Here is a 15485-nt window from a genome sequence, read left to right as displayed (position 1 = left end):
CATGTACATTATTGTTCGTGGTAAGAGTGATTGGTATCAGTTTTAAGAGTTCTAATTAATATGTATATCATATCGTTCAAATAACTGAATTCTACTGCCTTTATATATTACTCAGTGTATCAGCAAATGAAATCCGTTCTAAACGCAACAAGTTTTTCCAAATAAATCTTCAAAGGGGTTAAGAATTAAGACATTAAAAAGGAACATACTAGACTATTTAATATTTGAATCTAAATAGTTTTGGTCTCAGTTGAAAAAATAGTCCTTGCCAAATGAAATATTCAATAATAATGTCTGTTACAAAAATGAAATATCCTATGATTTTTCTAACTCCGTCCATAACCTAACTCCGTCCGGATATATTATTTGTGAAGATTAGGTTTTGACGGTTAAAGAATTGATAATATAATGTGTTTTATTATTAAATTATTCATTTATCCTTTTCCGTTTAATCCATCTTCGAAAACAAATGCATTTCCTGATGTTTGAAAGCAAATAAAATAATTTCTATTTATAAAAAAAGTGATTATAAAAATTAACAACCCGTTGCAATTTTAAGTCCTTAGCCTAAAATTTTAAAATTATTACATATAAAAAATTCTCCACTAAATTAAAATCCTGATGTTATCAGCTCAACATACATTCCAAAGCGTCCAACGGTTAGGAATTTGCTTAGTTTAATAAAAGAGGAATGTTTCCTCAACTCTATGTTATTTAGACTGATTTTTCAAAGACTTTTTGTTTGGATGAATTTGATAAAAAAAAAAAAAAAAAAAAAAACTGCATAATATTGATTTCTATATTAATTTTACTGATTGGCTCTATTCTTATTTAAAAAATCGAGCTCTTTGTTTATTTTAATAATAATGTTTCTCATCAGTTTTCAAGTACTTCTGACATACCTTAAAATTCAAATTTATTTTTCTATTTACTTTATTTCAATTTAAGTAATCCCTTGCTTGTTGTTATTACACTTATTGATGAACCGTGTTGGATTTAAAAATTCTTTCAACATTTTTCATTTGCTGGGTATTTTAAATTATTTAGACTCGCACGATCTGAAGGAGTTTTTTTTTTCAAAAGTATTTGAATAATTTGTATCAATGGTGCATGAACTACAGGTTACTTCTGAATATAGAGAAATGTAGATCCATTAGATGCACTCGAAAATTTCAACCTTTGATTTATTCTTATCAAATCAATAATTTAACTTTATATCGCTTAGATTTAATTTCTGATCTTGGAGTTATTTTGCACAAAAAACTTGATTTTTCAAAACATATTGATGGCATTGTATCAGAAAACTTGGTTTTCTCAATGGTAAAACTAAATCATTTTTTTTAACAAACTAGCTGTGAAGGGTCTGCTGTGCTGTTTAATATTAAATATTGCAGTCTTATTTTGAAATTCTTACCTTAAAAAATAAAATCGATTAAAAACAAACTAAATGTATGCATTCTTTGTATTATAAAAAAAAAAAAAAAAAAAAAAAAAAAAAAAAACATCTTTATTCTCACGATATATTTTCAGCTTATCTCTGTAATGCGGTTGACATTACCAGTTTCAAACCCCGTTTTGACCTTTTTTGTGCTCTGTGTTCTTATGAAGTCATCAATTGCATGATCGATTGCTGTGGCATATTAAACTCTATATCTTTGCTTCATATCCGTTTAGTTTATTTATTTGCGAACACATTCATCAGGTTTTAATTATGTAGACAAAGTCTACTTATAAAAGTTTTGTAAAATGTTCAATACGGTAAGAATAGCTGAATATGTCATTTGGTGCTTTTAAAATGATCTACAACTTAAAAAACCCTCATGTGATTTTTAAGATTTTTTAGTGCGGAATAAGTTTAATTTTACAATTTCTAATGTGTTTTTTAATATTTTTTTTTTCATTTGACTTTTGAAGTTTTAATCTTTTAAGAATGATTGCATTCAACCTTTAAATTCGTAATGCACTTTTTCAGTTTTTGAGATTAAATATGAGATTGAGATATTTAGCTTTTAAATCTCTTGTACGTTTTTAATGCTTTTAGTGATTCTTAACTTTCTAACTTTTTAATTCATAGTATTTGTTTTTAATGTTTTAGGCTAACAAGGTTTATAAGGTAAATTCTTAATGTTTTATAATTTTCATGATACGAATTCCAACTACTATTTTTTGTGTGTTTGTTGTACATTTTGTAATTCCCTCTCTATGAGGAATTACAAAACTTACAATTTTTCTGTTTGTATTTTCTTTTAATGAATAAGCATATATATATATTTATGGTGAACTTGTCGAAGGATCCGACCCAAAATGTCCTAAACATCTATATTCTGACCAGAAAATAACGAGCATTCCAATTGTTTCTTTTTTTTTTTTTAATGTTTACAAATATTTATTTCGGGATGCGTACTACAAAAAGAAATAATGCAAAATATACGCAAACAAAAGAAATCACACAAAATAAAGAACGAGGAATAAACGCACATAAAAAAATCAATGGAATAAAGTGCAGTCAAAGACCTTTACAAACAGTCGGATATATTGCAAACATAAAGATATTCAAAATATTTATTACAGCTTTTACAGAATTTGTATAAAAAAAATTTGTAAATTTAGTATAAATAATTTAAAATAGTAAAGAGATGAGTCGTAGACGGATCTCACCCGAAATGTGAAAGTTTTTTTTAAATTTTGAGCCAAATACAAAGTTTCATCCGTTGAATTGATTTTTTGACAATTACCGTATTTTCTCTTCATGACATTTTTATGCAAAGGAAACTCTTTAGTTTCATTCCTCTTTTAAGTACGATCCGTTTCAAATATTTACTTTTTTACTGTCAGTGGGAGAGAGGGCCTGCTTTAACCCTACAGAAAGTGAAGGTGCAACAGCATTCCATAAATTCTCCACGACTTTTCGTTATTCCACCCTCCATCATTTCCGAAATGATTCCAAGGTTTTCCACAGCCTCTGCCCCAGACAATTGATTTCCCTTCCCCATGAATAAAAAAGTTGGGTCATAAAACCCTCTGTTTTGATCGCAAATAGGTTAGAAAGGATGCGTAAACCTCCAGAGAAGCGCCTTTTTTTATTCCTCCTCATCGGCGAATGCAGAGAACAATACCTGTGGGATAATTTTCGTCTCACTTTGAACTTAAGCCAATTTCTCTACCACGTTTATCATTGGAGGCGGATTCTCCTCCCTCCCCCTACCTCATCTGAACAGAGCGAGCGCGACTCATTGTACCTTCACTCTGTTCAAATCCTCATTCCTCGCAGGTCACACGCGACTCCGACCTACCTGCCCGACAACAGTGCCTTCTACTCGCCGTAGCGCCGACGGAAGATCTATCGGTAACACCTGGACGTTAAGCCTAACGTCGTCCGAGTATGGGTGCCCATAGTTTGGGAATTCGGTGCGGGAACGCCCGCGGTTCACCTTGCTGATTCGCGTCATTAGCGCGGACTTTACGGACGGCACAGCTGAGATATTTGATTTCTGAAGGCTCGATATATTTTAAGTGTGAGAACGATTTAACGGCGCATCGTATGGTGCTGGTAAGGACTTCATTTTTTTTCCTACTTCGTTTCGTAATTCCATTGAATTTTTTCTAAGCTATCTACTTTTACGCTCATACCATATGTATTTTTCATTTCCTATCTTTTGTGATAAGGTTACATAAAATATTGGCAAATCTCGGAATTTTAAACGAGGAACTGAGTGTTAAAATTAATTTGGTAGGCTTGTTTAAATATTTCGTATAAAGTTTGATTTTAAAACCGAAACTCAGTCTGGAAAACTTAATTTCGCATTAATACAAATTAATTGCTTTTGACAATTTAATCTTTGTCACCCTAAGGTACAAAAATGCTCTTTTTTCCATTGGAAATATTAATTTAGTTTTTTGTTTTATTCCCTTCTATTTAATCAAATGCATTCGTTGCTTCAATGACTTTCACGTAATAAAATCGCAACAATTTGTTGATAATTTCATGCGAAATAGTTGGATTCTTCCATTTATATATATATATATATATATATATATATATATATATATATATATATATATATATAATATAATCATTATAATATTAAAAATGAATTATGTAATGCTTAATACAATTGAACTGCTGATTCAATGACTTCTGGATTATGCTGATTAATGACGTATTCAAATAATAAAAAAATTATAATTAAATATTTGGTAATTATTATTTTCATTTTGAGGAAATAATAAATGCCTGAAAAGCCTTAATTTAACTTTATAAATGCAAAAAACATTTAAATGTTGCAGTACTCTTATTTATCATCTTATTAATTATAAAAACTTTAATTCACCTCTGATTATTTTAAGAGCTCCAAATTTGTTTCGAATTTTTGGTTCCTCAATGATAGTTTGTATTACCTCAATAACTGCAGGAACGTCTCAATTGTTTCAAGTGTAAATGATTCGTGAATTTGTTTTTTCGTGCCAATTTTGAATTAAAATGATGGAATTTAAAAGCCGACTGTCAATTGTCAACAGAAATATTTTCATCGCATCCGCATGCAGAAAAACACAAAAGTCTTCAACCGTTAAAATCCAACCTATTATTCAATCCTCTACAGCCGAAAGGCTCTGCAATAAAATTTTAAGGCATGGATATAAATTTTATATTAAGGAATGACTAAATATTTAAGATTTGAAAAATATTTTTTAAAGTTGAAACTTTTCGAAATCTACTTATTCCTTTCAAAATGTAAGAAATTTTCAAAAACATTTTTCTAGAGAAATTTATTATCCAGAATACCCAAGCGTGCATAGAGATGTTATATATGTCATCTATCATTGAACTCAAATATCCTTCCAAATGGCTTTCCTAGTAATGATTATGTGTTTAGTGTTGCTAATCTGATTATAGGAAAAGAATCTAGTGAAAAATTTCCTCCTATAAAAATGAATTTTTGAAAGACTGTCAATGTGTTGATATTGTATTTGACTAAACATTTTATTCTACTTTTGTGACAAAACGCCAAACTTGCTCCTATTTCTTCATTTTGCATTTGTCCATGCCGATGTCTCTTGCATGTCTTTCAGTAACAAGAACTATTAAGTCACATTTCTTCCCCTTTAAGATTGTCCGTTGTAATTCCTGAATGTTATTGTATTTTTTAAGCTTTCTACTTCATGCAATATTATCAAAATTACAATAATATAGCACAAAATAAATAAATAAAAAAAACCATCGATGTAAAATCTAACTCAAAAGTAGTTTATTTAACTTTTCAATGAAAGCAAATCTCCTTTTTACTAAATAATGCATATTTTTAATGAAATGGATTTGAAAAGATTTATTTGAATCCTTTCGAAAAATATTCCGTCATCTGACCGCGGTTCAAAATGACGAGGTCCGTCCCAAAATAGCCCTAGTGTTGTTTTACAACGGGATGTTAATATAATTAAACTAAACTTCGAAAAATATTCCGTCTGTGAAAAATGGATTTTTAATATGTACGTTTTCCCTTCCTAAATTCTGCTTTATATTTAATTTGCTCTTAAAAGTGACATAAAAACTGTTGAAGACAAGTGTTGACAACTAAATGATCGTAAATTTTTGATAATCGTATATTTAATTTTCATTTCGTTAAATTAAATTTTTTCTATTTCTGACTGCAAGATAATGATGCAACTCGGGAAATGCAAATGCATTCTCTTAAAAACATAACAAATCTGGCTGACGTATTAAGAAATAATTCATAAATTATTTTGGTTTAATTATCTCTTTCTTAAAAATATCTGTAGATGGATATAATTTTGAATTGTTTCCGGAAGCATAAATAGGCAAAAAAATTCTTAAACGCTGAAATCGGAATGATTATACATTTTTCAGACTGAAATTTATAAAAAGATATATCTGTTGATCTTTCTTTAATTTATACGTTTTTATTAAATTTTAATTTTGCTTCATTTTATTTTTGAGTAATTCTATTCATTGAAATAAATATTACCCTTCGAATATTGTAATCGCAGAATGAGTTTAATTTTATTCTTTGATAACCGATGGAAAACATGTTTCTCCAGAAATAATTTAGAAAATGAAAACATTTTTATAAATATAAACGTGGGTGCAATATATATGTTTGGGAGCAATTAAAATGTTTTCCTACCCTCTTCAGAAAATTTGAAGTTTGTTGCAACCTTCTGATATGTCAGTACCATATGATATCAATAATCATATTGTCTCGTATCGTTTAACCAACGTTTTTATGTCTGTTTAAACGGTTTTATGTCTCTGTCAATTATCGAGCATGGAAACTTCGAAATTCAATAACAGTTGCAAAATCTCCATCAACTTAGTGAAAACTAATTACAACCAACTTAGCCAATCAATTCTTTTACTAAAATAAATCAATAAAACTGAACAAATAATGTCCGACCGTGAAATAAAAACCTTTTTCACAATTAAATATGCCCTAAAATGTAAGGACTTTTTTCGGAAAGAACTCTTCGTTTATACGAAAATTTTTCAGAAATTTTCAGCGTGGTATTTTTTAAGTTTATTTAAGGTATACTTTCTTCATTAAACGGTCTTAAACTTTCTTCAAATTAAAACTAAAACCACCATGCATTCAATTGGTTGACATGATTAATTCAGAAAATACACTACCAAGTTTGAAAGTTCTTAAATATGTGGGAAAAAATTTTTTATGCTTATTTATATTTTTGGCAACTTAATTTTTAATGTGGAAAAACAGTGGCAATGCGGCTTCGTTATTAAAATTCAGATACCCGTAAGCTACAAATGATCATATTTTTACAAATAAAAGGATTAGTTCCTTTGTGTTTGAAATTATTTGATCTATCAGTTTTTCTGTTAAAAAATGTAACGTGCAAAACACGAAAAACATATGAACCAAAGTGAATATATTTCAGAAATTTATGCAAATATTTCAGAAATTATCAAACTAATCGTTTCTAAATATTATCATACCTGAATATGAATGAATTTCATTTTTATTTGCCTAAAGAACCACTTCTCTCATATGAGATCGTCAGATGTGTATGTATAAAATAATAATTATGTTATCTATTTACTCCTTCATATCTTTTAGGACCCACGACCCATTGCATTAAATTCAACCCCTTATATGCTTCTTAGAAAAATGAGAAATATTTTTCAATTAGGAAATTTCATTTTCCTCAAAAGAAAAATGAGTAACTTTCTTGGCAATATGAAAATAGCCGGAAGCCCCAGTTAATTTATCATAGCAGTTTTTATCAAGAAATGAGGAGGTTACATTTGAATTATGTTTTGCATAGTTTTGCGGAACACATCCATGACATATTATGTCTGCGCATTATATGAGACTAATTAGAGTAACATCTGATCCAAAATTCACAGCATCTTTGCATTTATAATATACGATTTCTTGATATTAACTAAATGCTGTTATTATTTTTGCAACTAGGCTCTAAAAATTAATTTTATTGCATTTTTTACTTTATGAACATATTTTGAAAAGGCTTTTTCTCAGATCTTTAATAACACAAAAATGTGATAATTATTGTTTCTAATTCGAAGAAATATATTTTACTATATAAAAATGTCTTTATGTTTTTACTCAGCATCATGGGAAAGTTTGAAAAAATTCTAGCAATTAATGAAATCTTATAATAAAAATTCCACTTCCTGAAACATATTAATGTGATCATTGCTTGGAGGATCTTAAATATGTATATTAGATATAATATATTGATTTAAAAATTCAGCTGTTTTTGCCACCTACGTATGCATATTAAATTTTATTTGCAAGAAACAGGATTATTTTCAAAATTTGCGAGAAGGCAATCATTTGAAAAGATCCTGCTTAGCTGCAATGGAAAACTCCGTGGTTTACGAAAAGACGCTTTTTATATGTCGAGAATATTTTTCTCCTTAATATTGAAGAAGAAGAATTTTCTGATTGTTTCAGTATAAAATAATGTTAGATAAAGTCTTTTTAGACCATGCATCATTTTAATGTCTTAATGGCGTGCATGTCGCAATCGTGAAGCTGTCACTGTGAAGGAAATAATAATGAAATTATATTTTTCGGTTAAGATAAAAGATTGTAAAGATTACTTTACAATCTTTACATTAATCTTACATTACTTTACAATCATTACAATCTTACATTAATACATTAATCATTAATATATTACTGCTGCGCTCAGCTTAAGATAGCTGTCAATGCTCTTCAATACAATTAAATATAAATTTAATTCAATTCAATATAAATTTTTGAAAATTGAAGAATTATTAAAAAATAATTAAAGAAACCGGAGTATAGAAGCTTTTATATCATAATGTCTGAAATAATATACACCGCACGAGAGTGCGGCATTTACGCCAAAGAGTGTAGAAATAATCTGACTTGTAATTCATGATCGCATAGTATTCAACACTGAAATAAATCACAACTTTTCTTTTTAAAAAAATTACTAAGCGATTGAGCACGCTTTAATCCCATTGTCACTTAAATACTCGAAGAATCGCTACATCTCCTCATAAGATTTCGATGGAGAGGGCCCAATTTGTCAACAACAATATTGAACTGATTGTACTGCTGACGACATTCGTCTATCAGTGTTATTTGTTATCTAGAGCTGTTGAAGCGAGTCTAGACAAGGCAGGAAGAGACGTCGCTATATCAACCGTTATTGCGGAAATTCGAAAGTTTCCATTTCTATTTTCAACAAGCGAACAAAAGACGCATTGACCGTAGACAACCTTTTGCTTGTTTTCTCTTTATTTTTGTTGTGCCTTCCCCTGCACCCCTCCGCTTTCGTGAGATAGGCAGCGCGACATGTGAGCTCGTACAATTCGTTTTAGGTGGGGGGGGGGAGAGAAGAACGATGTGCGATAGCCTATCTAATCATTTTAGGTGCTCTATTCTTCAGTAATTTATAAAACTGTCATTTAATGTTTTGGATTTTTGTGTATAATTTTTAAAACTGTACTTCTTGTCAAATGTATCCGATAATAACAAGTTACTGAGTACAATGGGATATATGAAAGTTAAGTGAATGCTTGGTGACAGATATCTCTAATTGAAATAATTTAACAAATAAAACGCTCTAAGTCTTGCTTCACATCAGTAAAACATGTATTTGTTAAATGACAATCACTTTGAAATAAATGGTTTAGTGCTCTATTTCCTATATGCTGATCTATGTTAAAGCTAAGGTATTTGCTCTCATTCATTTCCTCGTCGAAAATAATAAATATCTTCATGATTCGGCATTCCTAAGTGGGAGAATGAAACTAGAAGAAAATAGGAAGACTCATTTTCAAGTGATTATGAATAATTTGTAATAAGTTGGACTGTTTGGAGAAATAATCTCCATCATTTTGCAACAATATTCCTGCATTTCTATATGAATATTGTTCAATAGTTTTCTTTCGTAATTTTGCATATTCCAAAAACTGAATAATTCAGCTTTAAACAATTTCTTCTCGTGCTTTTTGAGTTTAAAATGCAAGTCTTAATCTTTAATCCTGTAATAAAATAAAAAAGTTAGCGAACCAGGTCTTCGAAAGGCATTTATTCAAAGCATAATGAGAGCTGTTGCCTTGTTTACTAATTTTAGTTATTCGAGCTGATTAGATTTCTGTCTGAATATTTTAAAGCTTATGAAAGAGCGCTTTATTTATTTCAAGCATAAGTAATCTCTCTCTCTCTCTCTTTTTTTTTTTTTTTTTTCAAAGACGTATAAGTAAATACTTATAAACACACTTTCGTAAAAAGTTAAATTACCTTTTACAATAGAGTTAATAACTATTTTAATTCGTTTTTCTGTTAGACTTTTAATGAATTCCGAGAGTTATAATTAATAAAAATGAAGAAATTATGGTGTCCCTTATTTTGTTCATTTATTGATTCTCATTCAATATTAGATGGAAATATGCATAAAATGATATTAATTAACAAGTAAAATGAAAATTACAAATCATAATTACAAATGAAATGATTCTTCCTGTTAAATGTTTAATGATTATTTCTAATAAAACCATACTACCCAGATGAAATAATTACTGATACTCGTTAAACAACAATTATAAATGAAAAAGAATGATCGAAAGTGTCGGATTTTAGCATTCCATTCTTAGCAGCTTATAAAATTGGCACTTATCGATGACATTTATTGAAGGTAACATATATTTAATCAATGTAGATAACAAAATGCTTCAACAGAAATTTCGTTTACATTGCGTTTTGATGAGCAGACGGTGAAACTTCTGATTTTTAAAATGTTTTATTTGCTTTCAGCATTTAAAATCTATACAAACAAGCATCTTATTTCAAGCTTTATTTCCTCTTCTAATGATAGAAAGAAACTGTTATATTCATTTTAATTGTACCTCTTTTAAAAGTATCGAGATTCGAAAACTGATTACTTATCCACAAATTAAAAAAATAAAGCTAATAATCTGTTTGAATTGCTGTTTAAAGAATAAGGTTTTTGATGCTGGGAAACGAACCGAAAATCCCCATTTTTCATAGAAATAAAATTTAAAAAGCTAATAAGTTAGACTTTTATGTCAGTTCCAAAAGCTGTAATGAGGGTTTCAAAAAATACTTGGAAAACTCATATGTTTTACAATAAAAGAAAACTAAAGAGATGGCAAAAATAGTTTTTAAAAAGCAGTCAAAGACTAAATACGACAGAATAAATATCTTAGAAAAAGAACAAACCTAGAAGCTGGTGGTACAAAGTAACATAATTCGAGTAGCTAAACAACCCTGCTGTCAACTGGGTGGTCTTTCGTAAGTAGTTGACTGCATTTCGAAAATAATAATAAAAAAAATAAATAAAACTGAACTGTTCCCGGTCTATTTATCCTGGGTTGATTTTCTTTTTGAAAATCAATTAAATCGGAATCATAAGAGGAACCTCTTTACTTGTTTTGTTTTTCTGTTCTTTCATTTTGCTCATTTTTTGGAAAAATTAAAATTGAAACGATGAATTCGTTCTCCATTTTTGTTGTTTCTACTTTTAAAATGAAATATTCCCTTTTAGGAATATCCAAGAAAGTTGACTTTAAAACGAAGCATTTGACGTTACAAAAAGAAAAGGGGAAAATTATTTCAATGTAAACTTTACTGTCTTTTTCCTATTTTTTAATTCATTTGATTTTTTTTTCATGTTTGTAAAAATGGAGTTTGTATTCCAATTTCCATCTTTTCTGTACGGAGATTTTCTGGCCGTGTTTTACAGTGACAATACAGTATTATCAGATTTGCAGAATTCAATTATCAAATTGATTCATTTATTTAAATTTTGTTTCTATATAAGTGATATTACCTCTGAGAGAATTTAAGAAAAACCTCAATTTAAAATTCCATAATATTTATAAAAATGAATTATGAAATGTATTGAGGATAAAGAAATAATAAAAATAAAAAGTAGGTGTTTAAACTACATTCTTATTAATGTACTATAAGTAAAAAAATATTTTTTTTTATTGAAAATAATGAATATACAAACAAAATTATACAAAAATAAAATGCTACAAAATACTGTAAAAAATTAAACCACATTAAGCGTTCGTAAGAAAAAAAATTTCTAAATATTCCTTAAAAATGAAATGTGATTGAAATTTCAATTTGCTTTGATTATTTACATGAGTGCCTGGAGTTTTCATAATTTTTTTTTTTTTAATGTCAGTTCTTTAATAGAAAATTTCTTTTTAATAAAATGTTGCTAATAATTTTTATTAACATTTTTCTACTTTTAGTAATCCAATAAAAACGTATTTTCCCCCAAATTATTTATTTTTATTATTATTTATGCGCTAATTATATTCCCAAGGAACATGATCATTGCGGCATTATAACTTTCTAGGATACTTGTTTTCGTTCCGAATATCAAGTAGCTTCATCGTTTGGCCGGGTTTACCTTAGGCCGTAATGCGCTGTTCTTAGAAGCACGTATTTTTTTTTAATACGATAGAAAAATGAATTAAATTAGAAATATAATAAGCAGATATTATTCAAGCCTTTTGTTATAGAATTAATTAAATATTGATTTGCCTTAATAGTGAAAAGATTGTCTGAGTTGCTTTTAACTCACTTTTACAAATTTTAAAAAACCCATATTAAAATAGATTGATGTAATTCGACTGATTCAATATAAATTTCGACACATTTCTTTTTTTCAAAAAGACCTTAAAAAGCTACACTTGCAGAAACTATGAAACGTCATTGCAATGTAGCACTCCAAGAGCTAATAACAAAATGGAATCGAAAAATAGATTCAATAATGAAAACTGTAAAATTATTTTTATATATGTAGCTTTCCATTATAGTAGTTTGCTGTAAGACTTGTCGTGCTTGGCATTATGGAATCCGGATTCCGAATTATGTAGTAGTAGATAAAAACAGTAGAGACGTTTAAATCAAATGTCGCTTCTTTCTTTACGGTTTGAAGCTTCGCTGTGGCTTTAGAAACAAACATGCTGTATATCATTTTCATCTCACCTTACGAATTCCGATTTTAACTCAAGCCAAGTTAGGCTTCCACTTTCCTTCGATGTACTTGGCTGATAAGTCTTTGCGTTTCTCTGAGTGATTGTCCTGTGTCTCAGCGGTGGGGGTACAAGACCATTTAATTTGATTTCTTTCTTTCCTTTTTTTTCTTCTTTTTTTTTTCTTGTCTAGTGTTCAACTGATTGCGTCTAAAGTTTGATCGATAGTGTCTTACGTCTTATTGATTGAGTCTTGAATTTTTAAAACATAATTAGTCAAATGCAGAAGCATGTGCGACCTGTCACCAATCCTCCGCAACTAAGAAATCTCGATTGGAGAAAACAAAGTGCATCTTTTAAAGTCACCTTTTTCTTTTTCCCTTGGCGTCGCGCCTCGCCTCTCCCAGCCTCAAGACCAGGTGCTGATGTCTTCCATGCCTGATTCTCAGTAGCTTGTATTTTGACTAGGAGGCACACCAACAATAGAGAGGCAAAAAGTAGGGTGGACTCCTGAGTAACGGGCGCATGATTCAGCTCCAACCCCTCTAAAAAATAAGGGGGCGAATCCTGATGCTTATGAATCTTTGTTGCACCGTGATCCAGCTGGTAATGTCAGGCGACTTGACTGGGCTCGACCATCTGTTCTATCGACCACACCTGCCTTCCCCCCCCCATCTTCAACTTGTGGTTCTTTTCTTCTAGTTTTCCCTTCCCCTTCAAGAAAAAGGGAGGAGCAGTGTATTTGCAACATACGGGGGCTGCATTTGCCAAAAAGAAACAAATCAGCTAGTGTAAAACTGGATTTTTTAATGTTTTTCAAAGGATCCTTCTAAAATTAAGAAGGAGGGTTATAATGCTGCAATATAAAATTTCTTTTTATATAGACATGGGGATTAAATAACACTTTAATAATTTCGGTTCGGAAATGCTGAAATCTCTGAACACCCCCCCCACACACACACACACACTTTCCGTAAAAAAGATACCTGCAGCCGTCATAAATGTTGTTCTTCATGGCTATTTAATCTGTAGCACTTAAAAGCATAAATTTATTGCAATTTTTATTCAATTGTATTGTGTCAGGGTTTAAATTTAGACGATTCAAAGAGATTAAAATAATAATAAGAAGAAGAAGCCTATCGAAATGAAAATTTCCTGTTTCTTTACGACTTCAGCCAAATATCTATATCTTAAGATGAAAAATAACACAGTATCCTCTTGAATATATTGTACTCAGCTATATCGTTTAGTTCATTGTTCTATGAAACATTTTATTAAATAATGTTTATATATACTCTTGCTATGTTTCCTTGCCTTTCAGTGAGCCCTCGGATTACACTATTATTATATATGTATATTTTTATTTTAATCCTATTTAAAATCTGACGTCTGCACTATTCATGTGATGTATTCAGGTAATCATCACATGAACGGAAAATTTTTCCAAACGCCCTGTCTGATATCAAAGTTCTGTAAATACTAAAGAAAACAGGATGCTAAATAGTAGTATCAAAATGTTTGGCATTTTTTAAAAAAGAAGAAGTAAATAAATCTAAGGGGATGGAAGAACAGGAAATTTTGAGGAGACAAAGTAGTATAAAAGCAAGTAACAAACTAGCAAAAGTAATATGTCATATACGTTCACGAATTTTTATGAAAGATTTATTAATAAATTGGATTCAAATGAGTATGGAGGAAATTATCAAAAATATACATTGTTAAAAACGGAAATGAAGTACCTGAGGGTAATTCGACAATACAGCAATTTCAGCATTAATTTAATTTTTTACCGAAAAAGACTTCAAATATCTTGGGGAGGGGGAACCTAAGGAAATTCTACAAAATCACACCTAACCCACTAATTTTTCCCTTGGGTGAAGAAATTTGCATCCCTTATTTTGATCTCGTAAGTGTTCGCTTTTTTTCTTGTAGTTATTGAACTGAAAAAAATATATATGATGTATTATTTATGATTTGATGGGGTTTTTAATTTCTTCAATTATATGTAATAGTTTTTCCTAAATCGAAGAGATTTCATAAATCTAACTGTAGAAAAAGAGGCTGTCATTTTTGTATGCTGTTGTTCCTTCAAAATTCTAGAACTTTTTTGCCTACCTACCTTTTCTATCCCGTTTGTTATATGTATCTTACGATATTTAGGAACTTTTCGAATGTTTATCGATTGTATTTAGGAAATGGATTTATTTAGAGAATTATAAAAGGGACTAAATTACTTTCACTAACCATTTACATTTCACCTTGAAAAAATGTTGAATTTAAAGGAAAAACAAAAGTTTTAAAATTTGAATAGCACGAATAATCACATTTTTGAAATAACAGTGACCTTAATAAAACAAATAAGATGTTTTATTGTATTCTGGTAACCAATAAAGTATGATTTTTTTAGTGAAAAAAATATATTTAAATCGGTGTAAGATCTAAAATTTATCAGCTTTTGAGCTTATAAAGTCTCTTCCTGAAATGTATTTTTCTTTGATTCTTTTTCAAGCTTTTTCGTATAGATTTTTGTAGATAACGATTATATTCATCATAAATATTTCTACGGCGTAGCACTTATAATGCCTAATAAAATATAATTTTCTTGTAACGTGTATATATTGTAGATAGAATCATCTATAATTAAGAACCTGTGAAGAAATTTTAAAATTCACGTGTTAGAATTTTGTCATTTTCCCGATTATTACAATTATTTTGAATGATATCAATAATTATAATATTTTTTATGTAAATTCGCAGTACATACTTATCATTGAAGAAGAAAAAGGGTTAGGGCGGATGTTAGTCATGATGCAGATAATTTTTTCTTTCAAAAAGTCTTGATTTTTTTCCTTAGAATTATAGCAAAGAAAGTTGAGTTTGAACCTCGGTCATTTGTTAACTCAGAAATTTGATACTAAATTTTTTGATTACAAATTGTTATATTTATCGATTACAGGCTTACATCTTTCGAGAAATAAACACTCTTTAATCAGTGACATCATGG

The 15485-nt window shown here is 29.3% G+C and overlaps 1 protein-coding gene across 2 annotated transcripts in view; it reads left to right on the top strand.

Annotated features, from left to right (window-relative positions):
* Positions 1–15485, top strand: part of LOC129958503 (Krueppel-like factor 12) — a 296793-nt gene that overhangs the window by 136096 nt on the left and 145212 nt on the right. Inside the window, exon 1 of one of the 2 annotated variants that reach the window (XM_056071026.1) lies at positions 3260–3550. The exons of the other annotated variant lie outside the window; for it this stretch is intronic. Coding sequence (XP_055927001.1) covers positions 3542–3550 — 9 coding nt within the window. The 5' untranslated portion in view covers positions 3260–3541. Of the gene's footprint in view, positions 1–3259; positions 3551–15485 lie in introns of those variants that run through there. 2 annotated transcript variants of the gene reach the window in all.

Source organism: Argiope bruennichi, chromosome X1 (genome assembly GCF_947563725.1).
Source record: "Argiope bruennichi chromosome X1, qqArgBrue1.1, whole genome shotgun sequence".
In the NCBI taxonomy this organism is placed as follows: Eukaryota; Metazoa; Arthropoda; class Arachnida; order Araneae; family Araneidae; genus Argiope; species Argiope bruennichi.
This window is presented reverse-complemented; position numbering and strand designations above follow the sequence as displayed.